The sequence below is a fragment of the Opisthocomus hoazin genome, chromosome 2, assembly GCF_030867145.1.
Source record: "Opisthocomus hoazin isolate bOpiHoa1 chromosome 2, bOpiHoa1.hap1, whole genome shotgun sequence".
In the NCBI taxonomy this organism is placed as follows: domain Eukaryota; kingdom Metazoa; phylum Chordata; class Aves; order Opisthocomiformes; family Opisthocomidae; genus Opisthocomus; species Opisthocomus hoazin.
Window position 1 is genome coordinate 116,191,591 of NC_134415.1, and position 20,512 is coordinate 116,212,102.

General features: G+C 40.0%; 1 protein-coding gene across 1 annotated transcript in view; it reads left to right on the forward strand.

The window, feature by feature from the left end:
* Positions 1-20,512, forward strand: part of GREB1 (growth regulating estrogen receptor binding 1) — a 103,289-nt gene that overhangs the window by 22,088 nt on the left and 60,689 nt on the right. The window contains exon 2 of the mRNA XM_009937413.2: positions 19,487-19,643. Within this exon, the coding sequence (XP_009935715.2) occupies positions 19,487-19,643 (157 nt within the window). The remainder of the gene's footprint in view (positions 1-19,486; positions 19,644-20,512) is intronic.

The window sequence follows — 20,512 nt, forward strand, 5'->3', positions numbered from 1 at the left end:
TCCAGAAGTCAACAGTCTCATGTATAGTTGCTATGCTATTTCAGCACCAGATTTTGGATGTACAGAATGTTAAGCTGAAAAAGATTTTGTACGACCTTTGCCTTTGCGGTTTGACATTCAGTATTCTGTTAAAAGCGAAGTTTTGAGGCTTTGGAAACTGCACTAAAATTTATTTGGTGATAACATAATGAAAATATTTTTGCATTGTTCATACTGTGTTCACAGCAGATAATTTGTATGTATGCAGTTGAAAGGCACAATGATGTTAATATATGAGAAAGGTACATATAGGAGGCAGGTACCATAAAACTGGTTCATTCAGTGTGAAATTTAAAATAAGTACGGAATCCTTTATACTTGTCTTCTGGTTCTTCCATTTTTAGCAACTTTTATGTAAAATTAACCATATCTCTGTCACCTGCTCATGTCATATCTCTAGGGAAAGGAAGGAAGATATTTCAGCAGGGCCGGATGAGGGATGCTCAGCTGAGTTCTGCTTAACCTTCATATTTACTATTATTAGCAGCAACAGCTGGGTCTCCATCTGTTAGAATTTACTCTGTGGAAGAGTTTTGAGTAAGCCGTTTTCACGACGTTTCTGAACTCACATGTAAAGATATTTGCTTTTGGGGTGGATTCTGGTGGGTGCTGTTCTGCTGTGCACTTACAGGCCTTACCGAAAGGCAGCTGGCGTTAGGATTGTTCCAAGCAGCCCTACAGATCATTGATGCGGAGTGAGTCAGCATTTGTATTGTCCAATTTATATCTTGTTTCTTCTATTAGAACTTGTTCCATAGCCTTCCAGATGCAAATGGAAGCAAATTTAGCTCCTTACCCACCTTTCCTTGGATGAAAATAAGGATTTGTTTCTTAGTTGCTTGGTACTGACATCTTTCATAGAGTCTATGAGTAGTTTTCAAAGGAGTAGTATTCCAAAGAGTCTGTTGTTATCTTGCTTGTCTACCTGGGTATCTAAAACCTACTGTGAACTCATGATTGCAGCATTTCAACATCTTTGAATTGGTGGTCTATTCATTTTTATTCCACAGGTAACTGTGGGGCTGGGATACCTGGGTGATGAGAAATCAATAAGGAGACGGCAATGCTGGCTAACACAGTGTCAACTAGAATAGTTCTGTATTGACTCTCAGTTCAGCAGGACCTATCTGTACAAGCTGTAGTAAAGGAATAGACCTGGAAGACTACAGTATAATTGTGGTTACATGGCCTATACTTAACCTTTGTATGAGATTTAAGTTGGTTTTGCTTGGAGACACACTGAGAGCCTCTGTACCTCCGGCATAGCGAACACCCAAATCAGATAACACTTGCATGGGTATTTGGGAGTTGCTAATCTTTTGACATTGTGTTTTGTATTGTTTCAGCATTACATTGTTCCAGTACTGTTAACATTTGTAGATGTGAGTAATTTTCAGTGTAAAAATTTGCAGGATCTGTTCTGTTTGGCAGTGGAGCCCTGTGAGTGATAGCTATGAAAGCCTGGCAAACCAGAGGGGTAAGATGCTAGCTTTATAACTAGCTAAATGCATTACAGAGGATAACCTTTTCTTGAATTTGTGTAACACCAATAGAAAGTTTGATATGATGCTGAATTTTCACTGGAACATACAATATTTTAATGAATGAAAATCATCAGAAATTCTGGTTAACATCTGAGATAGTTCATAAAACTGTTGAAAAGAATGTCAGGTTTGACCCAAAGCCTGTTGATCTTACTGGGTTTTGATCTCTCATTGCAGATCAATTAAGAAACTGTAGAGGAAGATGACAGGAGACGGGAAAGCTGTATGCTTTATTTTCCCTTGTATATCGCTTACAATAATTGAGAAGTTACAGAGAATTTCTAGCACCGTTTACCTAAATAAGGAAAAAAATCTACTTTTTATTGGAAAACTTATTTCACAGGTTGTTTCTACATGGCTGTATCTTTAGACCTTCCAAGCAGAATTACAGAAATGGAAAGATTAACTCCTCCACACCCTCCTAACTCCACAGATCTAGCAGCATTTAAACTAAATGAGTAAATCACAGAATCACAGAACCACAGAATGGTAGGGGTTGGAAGGGACCTCTGGGGGTCATCTAGTCCAACCCTCCTGCCAAAGCAGGGTCACCTACAGCAGGCTGCACAGGACCGCGTCCAGGTGGGTCTTGAATATCTCCAGAGAAGGAGACTCCACAACCTGCCTGGGCAGCCTGTTCCAGTGCTCCGTCACCCTCAGAGGGAAGAAGTTCTTCCTCATGTTCAGACGGAACTTCCTGTGCCTCAGTTTGTGCCCATTGCCCCTTGTCCTGTCTCTGGGCACCACTGAAAAGAGTCTGGCCCAATCCTTCTGACACCCACCCTTGAGATATTTATAAGCATTTATTAGGTCCCCTCTCAGCCTTCTCTTCTTCAGGCTGAACAAGCCCAGCTCCCTCAGCCTCTCCTTGTAGGACAGATGCTCCAGTCCCCTCACCATCCTCGTAGCCCTCCACTGGACTCTCTCCAGTAGCTCTTCATCTTTCTTGAACTGGGGAGCCCAGAACTGGACAGAGTACTCCAGATGGGGCCTCACTAGGACAGTGTAGAGGGGAAGGAGAACCTCCCTCAACCTGCTGGCCACACTCCTCCTAATGCATCCCAGGATCCCATTGGCAGCCAGGGCACACTGCTGGCTCATGGTTAACCTGTTGTCCACCAGGACACCCAGGTCCCTCTCCGCACAGCTGCTCTCCAGCAGGTCCGCCCCAGCCTGTACTGATGCATGGGGTTATTCCTCCCCAGGTGCAGTACCCTGCATTTGCCCTTGTTGAACCTCATCAGGTTCCTCTCTGCCCCACTTTCCTCCTGTCCAGGTCACGCTGAATGGCAGCACAGGCTTCTGGTGTATCTACCACTCCTCCCAGCTGGTGTAATCGGCAGACTTGCTGAGGGTACATTCTAACTCTTCATCCAGGTCATTGATGAAGAAGTTGAACAAGACTGGGCCGAGTAGTGACCCCTGGGGGACACCACTAGTTACCGGCCTCCAACTAGACTCAGCGCCGCTGATGACAGCCCTCTGAGCTCTGCCATTCAGCCAGTTCTCTATCCATCTCACCGACCACTCATCCAGCCCACACTTCCTGAGCTAAATATTTAAGAAGATCCTAGAACATCATCTAAGCAGATGATCCAGCACAGAGAGGTATCCCAGGAGAGCTGTACTCAGATCTGAGCTTTTTCACAGTTCCTATATGACTTTGATTGAAATATTTGAACTCAGACTCTTAAAAGTATGTAGATAACATTACTTGCCATGGTTTTCAGTTATAATTAGGGATTCAGATGCTCATGGGAGCTATGCTAATATAAATTTCCCATCAGTAAAATGGAGGGAGAACATAACTTTAATTCCCTGTGTTTCTCCGAGGGTGATATTATTAACCACTGCAGTGTTCAGGAGCCCAGAAGGCCAGCTGTATCCTGGGCTGCATCGAGAGAAGCGTGGGCAGCAGGTCGAGGGAGGGGATTCTGCCCTTCTTCTCCACTCTGGTGAGACCTCTCCTGGAGTCCTGCGTCTAGCTCTGGAGCCCGCAGCGGACAGACATGAACCTGTTGGAGCAGGTCCAGAGGAGGCCACAAAAATGATCAGAAGGCTGGAGCACCTCTGCTGTGAGGAAAGGCTGAGAAAGTTGGGCCTGTTCAGCCTGGAGAAGAGAAGGCTCCAGGGAGACCTTATTGCGGCCTTTCAGTACTTAAAGAGGGCCTATAGGAAAGATGGGGACAGACTTTTTAGCAGGGCCTGTTGCAATAGGACAAGGGGTAATGATTTTCAACTAAAAGAGGGTAGATTTAGACTGGATATAAGGAAGACATTTTTTACAGTGAGGATGATGAAACACTGGAACAGATTTCCCGGAGAGGTGGTAGATGCCCCATGCCTGGAAGCATTCAAGGTCAGGTTGGGCAGGGCTCTGAGCAACCTGGTCTAGTTGCAGATGTCCCTGGTCATTGCAGGGGGTTTGGGCTAGATGATCTTTAAAGGTCCCTTCTAACCCAAACTATTCTGTAATTCTGTGATATGTATTCCTCTCTGATTCATTGAGTATGAAAAAAAGCCATCCACTGGTACACTTCCTTCCCAAGAGTATGTAGGGGTCGGGAACATATAAAAATGGCAGATTGGGAAATAGGTACAAAACATGGCAATGACAACGGAAGTTTTATAAGTATCTTCAATAGTTTGCGGTGTATTTGATGTTGGAGACAGGTAATGGGTTAACGCAAGTGTATCAAATCTGGTACTGACAGACACTGAGCACAAGATTTGTTCAATTAGTTTCAGTTCACATTCGCAACAGAATGTAATGTGCCTGTTCCCCGGGTACAAAATGGTGCCACATCTTTTCTCCTGACCCAAAGTACTGTACAGTGTCCTACATCACATGGCTTGGCATATGAGGTCTTTCACAAAGAGAGCTAAGAAAGTTGTGAGTTCTTAAGAGCTGCTTTTCTAAGCACTCAGATGGATGTCACTCAGCCTGGAGATTCGGAGGTTTTTTTGCCAGTACTACAATTACTAGAGATGAAGGAACACTCTCAGGGAAGTGTTTTGAACAGTTATAGCTGTTAATAGCTACAGAAGTAGTAGTCAGGCTGTAGCTTTTAAGTTTTAAAAAAATGGTCTTTGAACATTCTTTTGAGATTTTTACACAGGTACAGCATGACTGGACAAGTAGTGGGTGCTTTTGTGCAGAGTGTGAATAAAAATGAAATGTGGGTGAGAGATGAAAGCAGCACCAGTTTCGGTTACCATTAAGAGTGATGAAGAAACAGTTGTGACACTCTGAAATGTTCCTGGTTTGCACTGAGAAAATGAAGGCTTTTTCTGGCATAGGTTATAGCAGTTGTAAAACAATGTGTGTGATTAATAATGCATTCTATTGAAAAGGAATGGGAGGTTTGCTTAGGCATGATTCATCATTGTCTGTTGCAGTAATTAAGTCTGTTGCTTGCCTAAAGGGTCAGCATGACCCTGTTTATTTTAATATTTCAGGCTTGAGAGTCTGTGCAGTTGGCGTTTAAGGAGGAATTAGCAAGAGATAGCAATTTATTGCTTTCTGTAGTTTTTTGGCAAGCATATATTTCCTTTCATTACTTTATTTCTTTTTTTTTCCTCTCATTCATTGCTGAAGCACTTTTGTTGTTTTATAAAACTTAATTGACCCTTTATTTTACACTTGAAGAACAGAGATTTTAAAAACATATACTGTCGTGGTTAAGATCCTTGTCAATTTGGTCACACGAAGAACAAAAGTACTTGTATGACTTTAAATACAAAGCAGTATTCAAAAAGGTTCTTATGTGCCTTTAATACACTTTTATATGAAAGACAGTCCTCCTCCTGCTATCCTGTTACTTTATAAATAGCAGCTCGCTACACACGCTTCCTCAGTTTCCTTTGCATTTGTTAGTATTTCACAGTAGATGTCTGCACTTTATTTTGCAACTTTCCTCAATGATTTTTTGAAACTCCTGTTTCTTTAATACTTGCAAAACCACAGAATCACACAAAGGTAGGGGTTGGAAGGGAGTCTGTGGGTCATCTAGTCCAACCCCCCTGCCAAAGCAGGGTCACCTACAGCAGGCTGCACAGGACCATGTCCAGGTGGGTTTTGAATATCTCCAGAGAAGGAGACTCCACAGCCCCTCTGGCAGCCTGTTCCAGGGCTCCATCACCCTCAAAGTAACAAAATTCTGCCTTGTGTTCAGACGGAACTTCCTGTGCTTCAGTTTGTGCCCATTGCCCCTTGTCCTGTTGCTGGGCACCACTGAAAAGAGTCTGGCCCCATCCTCCTGACACCTACCCTTAAGATATTTAGAAGCATTTATAAGATCCTCTCTCAGCCTTCTCTTCTTCAGGCTAAACAAGCCCAGCTCCCTCAGCCTCTCCTCGCAGGAGAGATGCTCCAGTCTCATCATCCTCATAGACCTCCTCTGGACTCTTTCCAGTAGTTCCTCATCTTTCTTGAAGTGGGAAGCCCAGAACTGGACACAGTACTCCAGATGGGGCCTCACTAGGGCAGAGTAGAGGGGGAGGAGAACCTCCCTTGACCTGCTGGCCACACTCCTCTTAATGCACCCCAGGAGACTGCTGGCCTTGGGGACAAGTGCACACTGGTGGCTCATGGTCAACCTGTCGTCCACCAGGACACCCAGGTCCTTCTCCACACAGCTGCTCTCCAGCAGGTCCACCCCAAGCCTATACTGATGCATGGGGTTATTCCTCCCCAGGTGCAGGACCTTGCACTTGCCCTTGTTGAACCTCATCAGATTCCTCTGCACCCAGCTCTCCAGCCTGTCCAGGTCACGCTGAATGGCAGCACAGCCTTCTGGTGTATCCGCCACTCCTCCCAGTTTTGTACCATCAGCAAACTTGCTGAGGGTACACTCACACTCTGTCCATTCACCCAGGTCATTGATGAAGAAGTTGAAGAAGACTGGTCCGAGTACTGACCCCTGGGGGACACCACTTGTTACCAGCCTCCAACTAGACTCTGTGCCACTGATGACAGCCCTCTGAGCTCTGCCATTCAGCCAGTTCTCAATCCACCTCACCGACCACTCATCCAGCTCACATTTCCTGAGTTTCCCTAGGAGGATGTTGCGGGAGACACTGTCAAATGCCTTGCTGAAGTCTAGGTAGTCAACATCCACTGCTCTCTCCTGAAGAGTCGTCTCCTGACATGTTTTTTCTGTCAGCATGGTTGGAATAACTGCAATCTTGAGTGTAACTTCTTTCACTTCTATTCCAGCATTCTTAAACTTTGGAAAACAGGCCCTGTAGATTCCTGTAAAAAAGAAGATTCTTTTCTATAAGTGCCTAGGGTACAAGGTGTAAATTTTACATACCTTTTGTTGGGATAATCGCATGGTCATCTTTCCCCTAACAACTGTTCTGTCAATTCATCACTTACAGTACTGACTTATTTTACACAGATTCAGCACCTCATTTCAGAAGGCAGACCCACTCTTTACTGATGTGTGTTGCATCAGCAGCTGCATACTGACCAGCTCCCACTGGTTCTGTACACAAGGTCTCTTATGCATAACCTCCATGCTCATCACCCATTCCTGGCATTCCTCCTCTGGGTACTAATCAAGCACAGTAGGCCCCTCTGTGCTTGCTTGCCCTTTCTCCTTCTCCTCTGGAACTTCTGCTCCATGCCCATATCCAAAGCAGGGAGGCCCCTCTTACTTTCTGCATTCCATTACTGAATATCAAGTTAACATCTTCTTTAACACCTACCCTGTACTAATATTCTTTAAGAGTGATGTGGTCTTTCCAACCCCATAGCAAAGTCAGACATAGGCACTACAGCATCCAAGACTTCATTGTAGACAGCAAGCTAGAGAAATTTTGTTCATGAGCGCGCTACAGTTATGGGGTGAGTATGTTTGGCATCAATCAAGTTATACCTCTTTAAAATGTGCATTTTCTGGCTTGTGTTATTGTTGATCTGGTAAATGATTAAAAGTGACTCTTCCAAAAATCACGTACTTTCACACACATTCATATGTATTTTGTGCAGTGTTTGTATTCCTTTTGGATTTCTCTAAACTTTGGTTGTTAATACAATCTTTTATGTGTCATCTTGTCAGGTTAATATGTTTAAGATACACAATTGTACAGTGCTGATAGGAAACCAGACAATGATTTCTGCGTTCCCTAGCTGGATGATTTTGTACCCTACTTGAAAATGACATGACTGAAGTATCCCATATTTGCTGTTAAGTATAGAACATTTATAAAACTTCTACTTCACTTCCATAGTAACAGAAAAACATACCAGTCACTCTCCTAGAGGATTACTTACTACTTTCTGTACAGTTCTTTTTCCACATTCTTTAATACGGTGCTTGCATCTAAAATCTAAGTATAGAGTGTATATTTTTTAAAATTACCAAATAAAAAACGAAAGCTTGCCTTTAATATGAAAATTGTTTTGAGTGAAAGCATTAAATCCCCTAAATCCCAAAGGGATTCCTCAGCAGGCTTTAAAAGCTGATTTTTTTTCCCCTTTGTGTTTCAGAAGGAGAATCAGAAGATGCAGGTTTAGGGTTTAAATACCTCATTTGAAACTTTTTGATAGTCTGGAGAAAAAGATCCTGCCACATGCTTCTGGGCCTTTTCTTTCACATATATTAATGGCTATGTATTTTACATTCTAGATGGGGGATCTGATCTAGCTTGACATGACCCTGCAAAAATGTCTAGTTTTTAACCTTATCAGCTCAGATCCATATCACTGAATAATGCGGGGGAATATGTGATCAAGAGTGAGGGACGTTCCTTTTCAGCTGTAAGTTGAGTTCAGAGCAGCTTGAGCCAGTCATGAGATTGTACCCCGAGAGTGAAGGGTGAAAATGAAGTTTCACAAGCTGTACTGAAAAATAATCTCTTTTTGTTTTTCCGTGTATCCTGCATGTAAACGTTACGCAGAACCTAAATTCAAACGAGAGCCTAGATAAGTGCTTAATTTTCCTAATTTCAGTGATACTTAACTGAGTTTAAAATTGAGCATGTATCTAAATATGGCATGACTTGCAGCCAAAGGAAAAGAAAATTCAATTTTCAGAATAATTGGTTTCATCGTCTGAAGTCATGTTCAAGTTCTCTGTACTTGTACTGTAGCTGTATCTTGAAAAGATGCCGTATTTGTTTAAACATGATACAATAGCTGTTTCTTTGTATATCCAGCAGTATATTGCCCATGATCTCTCAAATGTTGTTTTGAATTCCTGTCCTTTTATTCAGAAGATACAGGCATAGTACCAAGACAAAGATAATATTGCTACATGTCTAGTGTCTATTCTCTGGTTAATATTTTCTTCTGTTAGCAAAATGAAATACCCACAGTATACACTTTATGCTTTCTTTAGTGATTTTGTTATCTATATAATGCAAAAGGACACCCACATTTCTTTAAAAAACCCCGCCTTTATTCCTTCTAAAAATCTACAACAAAATTGTTGACGTTAATAATGCTTCAGACTGATAGATTGATACGTGCCTGGCCAGGAGCACCATGACCCAGCACAGCACTTCTGTGTTACTAAGACATAAAGTCAGACCATTTATCATTTAGTATAACCAGCACACAAGTTAGAGAACAGCTTGCCAGGGTATATTGTGGTCTTATTACTTTGTTTTTGCCATAGTTGCGGAATAGATAGCTTTGAAACCTTCCTGTGCTCTACTGTGACAGGAGAGTGCTCATGTCATGGTGACCTGACTGAGTTGTTCGGCTGCATACAGTGCTGAGTCAGGAGCCTTAAGTGTCCTATCCAATTTGCCAAGCAGCAGACTCTTCTAAATCGAAGAAGGAAAACTCCATAAAGATATAATCACTGGCAGTTACCACAGGTGTAAGATCTTCAGCAGTGCAATCAGAATATGAAACTTTGGGAGTAATTTGCTGCATGTCACTGAGGAGCACATGCTTTCGTTACGGTACAGTATGTTTTTATTACATAGCTAGTGTTTCCGTGCTGAAAAATGCTATTTAAGGAAAACATTAACATATCATAAGATAACATACACTGCCTTACATTGGTTACTGTTCAAATATTATAGTTGAGAGACATTTTACAGCTAATATTGGTGTTTTAAGTGTATATATTTGTCTACATTTTGTGTGACTCCTGCCTTGTCAGTCAATTGCTGTCTTTGGGCTGACTGAGTTCCTCTCAGGAAAACTTTGAAATATTAAAAAAATAAAAATGCAGACAACTTGTGTTTTTAAACCCTTAAAATAAACACCTCAGATCTCAAACTGCTAAGTTCAGTTTCTTAAATCAATGAAATTTGAACTTTGTTGTTGTTCTTTGATGAAAGATGCTGGTTTAGTGCTTTTGGATTGCATATTTATGTTTGTGAATGTTTCTTATTTCATGTATTTCAACACATTATACATGTGCAACTGATCCTCTAATTCAGTATAACTTGATGCTCAGTTTTCTTTTGCAATGCAATACATTCATCTAGAGAAGTATTTGCTATCCACAGATGGCGAAGCAGAATTTAGACAGCTCCCATTGTGTTTTGGTCCACTCTTTGTTCATTGGATGGAAAATATGATCCAAATATAGCATAGTGGGCTCTGTCAGAAGAAATCAGTGAAGATCTATTTCAAGCAGTGAGGCCCTTCTCTGTGAATGAGATAAAGCCTCTAAACCTGTGCGCTCTGTGTGTATCCTTGGAGAACCACCACAGAGACTGGCTGGCTCAGCCTCTGCTCCAAAGTGTCTTTAAGCTATACATCCCACTCTCCTCCGTGGGTGCATTGGCTGCCCCACAGACTGGCTGTTGCACTGCTGCCAGGAATGAGCGTAGAGGGGTAGGCTTAGGGTGAGGAAAACCAGAAGTCTGGTTTCTGAGGATGGCTCAAAAGCTAACGGTACAATCAGTGTAGGTTTACTCTTTGTATGTTCATTTTGGATTCTGGAAAGATTCTCAGAAACAGTCTTTAGCACCAGTAACTGGAAGAAAGAGGAATACACCCGAAGTGAAGATAATCCCTCTCCTTCTAGCTTGCCAGTCTGCTTCCTACTGCTTTACTCTAAGATCTCAAGTGCTGCTGTACTCAAAGGTGCAGAGCAGATGTGTGAGGCAGTTCTTGGAAACAGAGCTGTATCTCTTTCCTGGGTAACAGTGAGAAGGCCTTTGCGCTTATGGAGCTGGGAAAGGGAATGACCTAGACCTGTACAACTTAGTGATCATTTTTTACTAATTTTCCACTCACCACTTTGATCATTGCTTCCTAATGTTGATTTGTGGCACCTCCTTCCCTCTCTTTCTCCTCCCTCTACTTGGCTTCTTCCTGCTGCTTAACAAGCTCAATTGGTTTTATGTATGTCATTCTTTTTTTAAGAGAGTTTGAAGGTGGTCTCTAAAAGAATTGCTTTCATCCAAAGCCAGGAGCTGATCAAAGCAATGCACAAAAGCCGAATGGGAGCCAAGGCAGAGCTGCCTGGACAGCCGTAGGGTCAGGGTTCTGGGCTGGAGAAGTAGTAAAGCATATCCGCTGAACTGTGCTGGAAGCTGCTGGTAAGGGATTTGCTCTCCAGTAACACCTGCAAAGTTTACGAGATCCTGCAGGAAACTCAAAGAAATCTGCATCAGAATACCTTGTTTCCTGCAGAGAGAAGTGTGAAAGCATTTACAGGATGAAGTGCCCTTGCCTAAATGTATTTATTGCCATATCATATATTAGGCTCAGTCTGCACTATGATTACAACACTGGACTATCACCCAGCTCTACATTTGCTTTTATGAAGTGGCTCCTTAGCCCAGTTGTCAGGGTGTTAAGGAAAGCCGTGTATGATTGTCTATGAAAAGAAGGTTCACTCTAAATCAAAAAAGCAAGTAAATGAAAGTCAGTGTTATGACAATGTCTGAAACTAGATTTCCAGTGAAAATTATAATTAAGAAACAAGTTAATAACAGATGTTCAGTCATCTATAAAAGGTCTGATTAAGATTTCTCCTCAAGTCTTTTTACAGATACAGATTTTTATCAGGCATCAGTCCCAATAGTGATTATGATTATGATGTTTTAAAAATTTGAGCACTAATCCATGTGAGACTTTTCACAAAGGACTTTCTACTATGACCAATTTGAACTTTGTCTGGCATTTTTTCTTCTATATTAGGATAAGCTAAAATAGAGTGCCATTTTAAAACTAATCATTCCTTTAAATGTCTCAGAAAAATTCAACTTTGGTTTGAGAGTAGGCATAAAAGTTTCTAGGGTGAAGAAGGTTTAAATTTTCTGTGGTTGTAAAGGAAGACTAAACTATGTCTTAAAACCAAGACAGCCTTTCATCCTTCGATAATTAAGGGAATCTGGTTGCAACTGGAGTTTTCAGTTTTCTCAGAAAGCTACAATGTAGGCTCTCACAGCTTAGATTCCTTGAAGATTTATTTTTTTAGTTCGAAGTAAAGTTGAATTTATATGAGAAGTTTAAAAATATGATTTTTTTTACACATCTGGACATTATTTTTTCCTTTTTCTGTAGAAGATATTAATTTGATATTTTTGCTACTGTCCCGTGTGTGAATTGTAGCATTTTCAATTGAAAAACAAACACTCTGTCCTCAAAAGTAGCGCTTGTTGGTTTGCAATTGAAGAATATCAGCAAAAATAAGGAAATACCTTTTTTTTAGCTGAAGTTCTCTTTGCAGTGGCCAAAACAGATGTGAAATAATTTCATATTAAGAATCTTCCATTAAATAGTTTGTTTTATTATCTGTCTGAAGGAAAAAAGAAAGCAACAGCTTTTTAATAGTGTTTTTAATGAGGTGGTATAACATTGGTTTGTCCAAGTCTGTTTTCATCCCCTTTGATATGGATCTGTGTGATTTTTTTCCAAGGGCACAGAGAGCAGTTAACAAATGAGCTTGATTTTTCACTAGGTGCAGAAAATTGTGTGTATCTGATTTTGTTGCAAAGACATCCGTATTAATCTCTGCAGCAATCTCCTGAGAACGAAGAGATCTCCCTGTTACTTACTTCTGAAGTGAGTGAGAAAACTCATTTCAGTGATTAATAGAAGCAATTTAGTTTGGGATCTAGAGTTGCCAAAAAGCTCGGTGATGTCTTCCCACCTCCCACTCTTCCCAGTGCACCTGAAAGCTTGGCACCTTTCGATCTGCGCCCTCGTTCCGCCATCCTGTTGCTTGGAAACATGAGTCAGCAGAGGAAATCATCTCACCGTTAATGCAGGAGAAATACCGTGTCTGCAGTCAGCTTGATTTTCAAACTCAAAAGAAGGTATCAGATAAAAATTAAAAGCAAACACAGAAGAAAAAGACATGGTAGAGAGATCTGAGTAGTCTTCTTGAAGCATATTCTCTTATGGAAACAGTAGCAGAATTGTTCTTGGCTGTATAAAGATGGTAGGATTATGTTCTCTGTGACCTGTCACCAGCCTTAATCAGAGTCTCTGTGTTTAATCATGAACTGCTTTCCAAGGTGGCATTATTAGGAAACCATGAAGTTTAATCTGGCCTGGTCTGTAGATAACATTACTAATATAATTCCACAGAGATACTTGAGTTCTAAGATCTGGTAACAGAAAAGGAGCTGGAATTTCTGGCAAAGATAGCCGTGGTTGAAGTTAAAGCTTTTATGTTGCCTGTAACAAGTAATAGCCAAATGGGGTCTACCGAATTGCCAGAACCTTATTTATATATGAAACATGGAATGACTAGAGGCTTTTAAAGGATCTGACAGCTTTATTGCTGTGGAATAAATCAGTTCACTGAAGAAGTGTATTTCAATTAGAAGATCCATAAGTGACTGCTGATTTTAATCTTATTAGTACTATAGAGTGAAGCTCAGTGGAGGATCATAATTTCAGTTCTCAGTAACTTTCGAAGCTTCAAAATTTCTCTTTCTGGCTAAGACTAGCAGCAGAAAACTGAACCCTTTTTGAAGATTTTCATGAAAATCATAGGAATAGTAAAACATTGGTCTGGAAGTGATCTCAAATGAGCAAATGTATTTAAAAGTTTCCCACACTCCAGTATTATATCATAACCATCAGTCTTCTGAGCATTTTGTTGCTCTCTCTTACTGCCAAGTCATTCTGGCAGAATGAGGAAACAGATTTGATTTCCAGAAACTAATATTTTTTTCAGAAATCAGCAATAGTCCACCTATTTATTATGCCTGTAGGGGGCTTTGTACCAACAAATAAAAAACTTTATAAATTACTTCCACAAGTGATAATTTTGTGGTACATGAACAACCAGACTGCTTTCTGAAAGAGTAAGTTTGTCTTTTCCCATATGAGCTACAGCTTTATTGGAAAATTAAACAGTTGCAGGAAAAATTCCTGTGTGCCAGAAATCAGTTTTCTGTTGTAATGTCTTGGCATGGCGCTGGGGTTAGCCACTCGCTCTCTGCAGCAATTCCCTGGGCCAGTGACTATTCCCAAAAGGCATTTTGGATGGAGTAACCTAGTTTTGAGGCTAGTATTAAAGACATAAGCTATAATACTATGCTGAGTCTGGTGGGGGTGAATATCAGTTAAAGTCTCTCTTAGTTCTCCTGAATCAAGAATTTTATATAACCTGTGGGAATAGATTTACCACACAGTATCACTTTTACACAAGACAAATGTTAATATAGAAGATTAAAAATAATTTATTCTTCCAAACCCAAAGCTAAAGAAAGCACTATCTATTATTACAGATAACTTTGTGGAAATAAAAAAGTAAAACATGGTTACACAGTCTTGTGGCTGAACTGAATCCTTGAGGAAAATCTTACAGTATGTATCTCTACCATTGAAAAGAATCAGTTTTGTGCTGTCTCCAACTTTACTTTTCTTCTTACAATTACATTTACATACAAGTCCCTGCCCTAGGATTTCTTTCTTCTTAATAAAATTGTTGTTTTTAATACAGGCTTACACTGACAACTTTTCCGGTACTGATCTGTGAACTAATTGTTAGCCTGTAGTAAAGAATGTTTTCTCCTCTCAGATAAATTTTAAGAGATAGCCTTTTGGATACTGAAGTCCATAGTTCATCCAAACAAAATGAATAAACTGGAATAACAGTAAGCTTGGAAACATCTTACCATTCTCCTCTTAGAAATGATACAATAGAAATTGCTCTGGTAGGCCCTGTCAAAAGCATGAAAGCTGGATGCTTAAACTAGGAAAATGTATCTGTTTCTATACTGTTTTGTGGAAAGGATTAATGTATTAAATTAGGAATATCAATTATTTTTTAGAATGCAAAACATTTGGAATTTTATATGAAACTTTTTCTTCTGTAATAATTTGCAAGTTGCACCTAAGATTGAATTTGTTAGTAATTAACTGTGTCTTCCAAATTTCCCACTCAATCACTTGACTATTTTTTCAAGCCTTTTTAACACAGCCCACGTATGTTCTTTACTTTGCTGGGTTTCGGCTGAAGGCAGTCTTTCTTTATCCATCTATTTCAGTGGGAGTTGTCAAAAGCCCTGGATTAATTTCATGCTATAAAGTCCATTGCTTTCCTTAGGATACCCAGTCTGTCCTAGATACGGGATGAACTTTGTCCAGAATTGTGGTGCGAGATCTTCAGTCTTCATGAAATCTTAATGCTTGTCACTGTTTTTTATCACAGACAACTGCAACTAAGAAGTCAGTAGAGTGGTACCATCTTTGTTCCGCTGTGTCAGAGATCTCCCTCCATGATCTAGGTGGTGGGACTGCGTGTCCTCCTGCTGCTGGCATGGGCTCTGTGTTATCATGACTAGTCACTATCATGGCTCTTGCGGCAGGTACTGCCCTTGTGGCCAAGAGGGAACTCCTTTTCTAAAGTAACTAGCCACAGGACGAGAGGAAATGACCTCAAGTTGCGTCAGGGGAGGTTTAGATTGAATATTAGGAAAAATTTCTTTACTGAAAGAGTGGAAAAGCATTGGAACAGACTACCCAGGGAAGTGGTGGAGTCACCATACCTGGAGGTGTTCAAAAAATGTGTAGATGTAGCACTTCAGGACATGGTCTAGTAGGCATGGTGTTCATGGGTTGACAGTTTGATCTCAGAGGTCTTTTTCAACGTTAATAATTCTATGATTCTATAAATCACAGAAGCTGGAGTACAGGGTCATAGCAGAATAATGCAGGTTTTTTTCAAAACCTGACTAGTTCAACTGCAGTTGAACTTGAAGTTGACTCTATATGTGACAGACATTAACCCTTAAGATCGCTGTTTCTCCTGGACACGTAATCCCTGTTTAACACAGGAATCTTGACAGTTCCTTGTTTGGAATTTGAGGACTGTTCTCTTCTACTTTGATTTTCAGAGGCCTGGACTTGGCATCTCTCTTTGGCAGCATTATCCATGGGTTTCTAAGACATTGGCCTGACCTGCTTCATTTGTATCTGTAATTGTTAGGCTCCAAAGTTCCTCAGAGTGGTTTTCTTCATTTTGTCATGGTTTTAAGCAGCTCTTCCAGGCCCAGGACTTTCCCTTTTTTCTCCCCTTTGTATTGGCAAGTATTTTTCTCTGCATGCTCTCCATGGAAACTGACAGTATGATAGGGAGGTGCCCTTTGATTTATCAGTAGTTGGGGTCGAGGGCTATTTTTCTGTGTCAGTGTGGGGTTTTTTTTAATACAACTGGTCACCGTCTATGTTCATGGCATGGAATTTCACAAGCACTTGAAAGTTTATCCTGTGCCACCCACTTGTATCCAAGAGGGATATAAATCTGGGCTGGGAACGCTGAGTTCATTGAAGCAGGAAAATAGGACTCAAAGCCTTTGCTTCCTGATGCCACGGAGTCAGCAGTTTACAATTCAGGTACCACAGTCTGAGCAGCTTTAAAGAAAAGAGGGGGTGACAACCATCGCGGAGTTAGTGAGAAACAGCTTATCTCTTTCTTGCTTCATAGAAGTAATTTCTCCTGCAACTGAGAGTCACTGGGACTCTGAATGACAAAGGCTGATGCTGGCAAAAAAGTTCCTGCAATGCCCATTTTCTGGTTTCATTGGTGTGTGTTCGATGATGAAAATGACTATAAAATACTTATCACAACTTCCAAAGTATGTTCATGGATTTATGATTGTGTTTGGCACTGTGATTGTAAGATACCACAGGAACACGAGAGTTTACCAAGTGTACAAATCCACAAAGCATGTTTTTATTTCATTTTTACAAACCCATTCACATAATTGAATTAGCACCCCGATGGATAAACAAACATGCTTATGTTGTAAAACATTCCAGGACCCACCCCTCGCACAAATAACTTAACTGATTCCTTATCTGTAACATCACATCAATAAGACGCTGGTTTCTGCCGTCCTCAGGGTTAAATACAGGATTTCTGTTTTGTCAGTGAGTGGTCTCTATAAATGAGGAGCAAGTATGGTAGATCCCTGCAAGTGCTAAATCTGTTTCTGTTCCTCACAAACTGTACAGAATAATAGCTGACTGTGTGTATGGGATAGAGTTTATAAACAGGAATATTACGGTGTTTTCTCTTTCATCACAATGAGATCCAGATAGTGATCAGTAAAGCAAATAAGCCTTCATTGTATAAAGCAGTCTGCATGATTATTCTTCTGATAATGCTTTTGAGTTGTCTCAGAATGTTTTGTCTCACTCTGGATGAATTTAAAAACTTCCTATTTTCCATGTGATTTAATGAAGCTTTTCAAGAGATAATTCAGTTTGAAAGTCAGGTACACCAGTCTGCTTTGCAAGGTCATGTTGAGAACAGGTAGAAGCCAGCCCTTTGTAAGACAAGCCTCTGTCACTGCAGTAAAACTTCTGGACATTCTTTTTGTGCTGTAACAGTGATTTTTTTATGTGCAAAAAGTCTTTTGGATGTTATATGGATTTTTCATTTTTTGGCTCCGTATTTAAATAAAGCAGTCTATGTAAGAAAGCGTGTAGAATGGATGATAGCTGAATGCTCTTTCCATTCCTGAAGGTGTAACTTTGAATGTTAACATGTTGAGAGCACATTCGTGCATTTTTATTTCTCTTTAGTCCGGACTTTCAAGACTGTGGTGAACAGTCAGGTAGAACCACATTGTACCTACCCCTGAAAATGTAGAAATGGGTCCCTGTGCCTGCAGATGCCTCCAACCTAACAATAGAAAATATGAGTTCATAATATGGGAGAGAATTTAAAAGGACAAAGTAATAAATAGGTATCTGTCAGGTATCTTGATAATTATCTGTCCTTGTTACATTAAACATAAACCATCAATGTAACAAAGACAAAGAATTATCAAGATACCTGACAGTCATATAATGGCTGAAAGATGGATTAGAATTAGAACTAAACAGCTAGTGCTTTTGTGTAGAAATAGCATTTAGTGTAATTCATTTCAGAGCTTGACCCTGGATTTCCTTTGCTAAAACTTTTTAAGGACAATACGGACTCAAGCTTTCCTCATTGTCCTCACCTGTGTTTGGTGTTGAAGTACTTAAAACAAGAGGAGCCAGAGTGTTCCTATCAATGCAGAAAGGAAACTGCAATCTACTTTTTGTGCTGGAAGGGCAGATGCATCCTCACTTCTATATTAGCACTGAACACCACTAACAGGCTTTGCAGCTTGCCATTTACCCGTCACCATATGGATATATCAGTACTACTCACTGCAACTTTTCTGTTTGATTTTGTGTATATACAGAAATATTTTGTCTGTAGTGCTTGCTTTTAATCTAGATCATATTCTTAGATGCTGCCTGTGTTGTTTGATAATTCCTCCTGTGCTTCTATTAATTATGTATATAATATCCATATGCTATATTATGTAATATTAATATGATACAAACAAGTATACAAAAATATGATTACATATGTAAAATACGCATTACAAAGTCATGAAAAGATATCTAACTCATCAACTTTGTATGTCGTTCCTTTTAATCCCCTTTTTCCACCAAGAGCAGTATGTGGTTTCACAGGAGTTTTCTTTTGCTCGACTGATTCCCCCAGGACGCTTCCCAAGCAGCTCGTTTCCCAAGCAGTGCCCGGTGCCGAGGAGGGGCTGTTCAGTGTTTAGCAGCTGCTGGCACAAACAGGAAGCGTTTCATGCTTTCTATTCACAGTTACTTGAGGAGGTAAAGGACATGGGGCCCAGGGCAAGAGCTACTTTGTAATAGGAAAAGAAAGCTGTCATGGCTTTTGGTTATACCAGTTCATTGTGTTCGCTGTGGAAAGCAGGCGGCAGTTAAGTATGTGGGATATTCAGCTGGAACAGATTGACTCCTCAGTGACAGAATGAGTAAATTATGTGGTTTCACTAATGATAAAGGCTTAATAATTAAATGCAAAATGTAATAGATAACTGATAATGTCTCATTCTAAAAAAAAGAAAAGCAGGTTTACAGGGAAAAACACTGCTTAAGGTGGGAAGGAAAAGCCATTCTGTTTCACAATATCTGAGTTACAGTAGTGCTACGTTGGTTATGAGACTGCACCTCTAAAAGATGTGTTGAACTGCTTTAGCCATGGGCTTTCAGCTGTGGTGGGCCATGTGAACATAGATACATAAAACTGCTACTCCCAAGATCCTTTAATATTTCCTGTTTGAATCATGAAAAACAAAGTCTGTTTAACAGATGAGGTTGCTGACTATTGAAAATGCGTCTCCTCAATTGCTGTATCAACCAAGGAATTTCTCAAAGCAGATTTCTTGCCACAGCTTCAAGAAGGTGTCAAAACTTGCTGCCTTTCTGCTGAATTACCGAAAGCTATTACTTTGAGATAGCTTCCTGTAATTTACCAGCAGGATCTGCTCAGCGGCTGCTGCAGTCAATGTTCTTTTCCTTTGCCTTTCTTCGTGGACAACGCAGCTTCTCTCTTTCGTGAGAAATATTGTAGCCTGACATCAACATGCAGTGATTGAGTTTGGAGTGCTAAAATTGAAATACTTTTTTTTTTATCTTCTTGTCTCTCTCTTTTTTTGTGAAGATGGGAAATTCTTATGCTGGTCAGCTCAAGACAACGCGATTTGAAGAAGTGTTGCATAATTCTATTGAGGCCTCTCTCCGCTCAAACAACTTAGTTCCCAGACCAATCTTTTCTCAGTTGTATTTGGAAGCTGAACAGCAATTGTCGTCACTGGAAGGTAGGAAGTAGTAGAATTTATATTTCTGCTCAAAGACAATTCTGCTGTTTGCTCTCCCAAGGCTCAGACCACACATTTCAAATCAGAATACAGAAAAACAAAAGCACTTAAAGTTTTTCTTCGCATTTTTTACAATCTTCAAATATATATTTATATTAGAATTGGATTAAAACTACAAACTGCATTGTCTTTTATTTTGACAAAATTAAGCCACTTGCTGCTCAGATTTAGCAATATATATAAATTGCAAAACTAGGAATTGTTCCATTAAATGTGTGGAGGGATCTTTGGAGATTTGGAACATAAATCTGTTATGGTGAGAAATCCCATGTGTTAAATACCAACTTGTGCATGGTTTCCAGGAGAACACATCCTGCATTTTTACCTTTGCAACCACTGAATAACTACAAATATTATGTCCAAAGTAACTATAAACGTTCTCAAAAGCTAAAAATACTTCTGCTGCATTTATTCACAATGAAAATCAGCATATATCTTTTATAAATCTATATAAATAAGTATATATCTAAATGTGTTTACCACCATTCACTGTATAACTTTCAGCAGTGTATGATAAATTTCTTTTGACAGGTCAAATTCCCTTGCCATACTTTGCTAAAGATGGCTTAGATATATATGTAATGAAAAATGCATATGGTTAACAATCCACAGTAACAGGGAAAAAAAAAAGCACAAGAAGTAGTAATAGATAAAAGTATTTTGCACAGATTTAACTCTTTACTATTATCTTATATTAACAGCTGAGAAAACATTTATTGAAAAAGTAAATCTACTCACAGGTCACACATTATTGGTCTTTTTTTTTTTTCTCCTAATATAGGTCATAATAATGAATATGCCTTCATTGT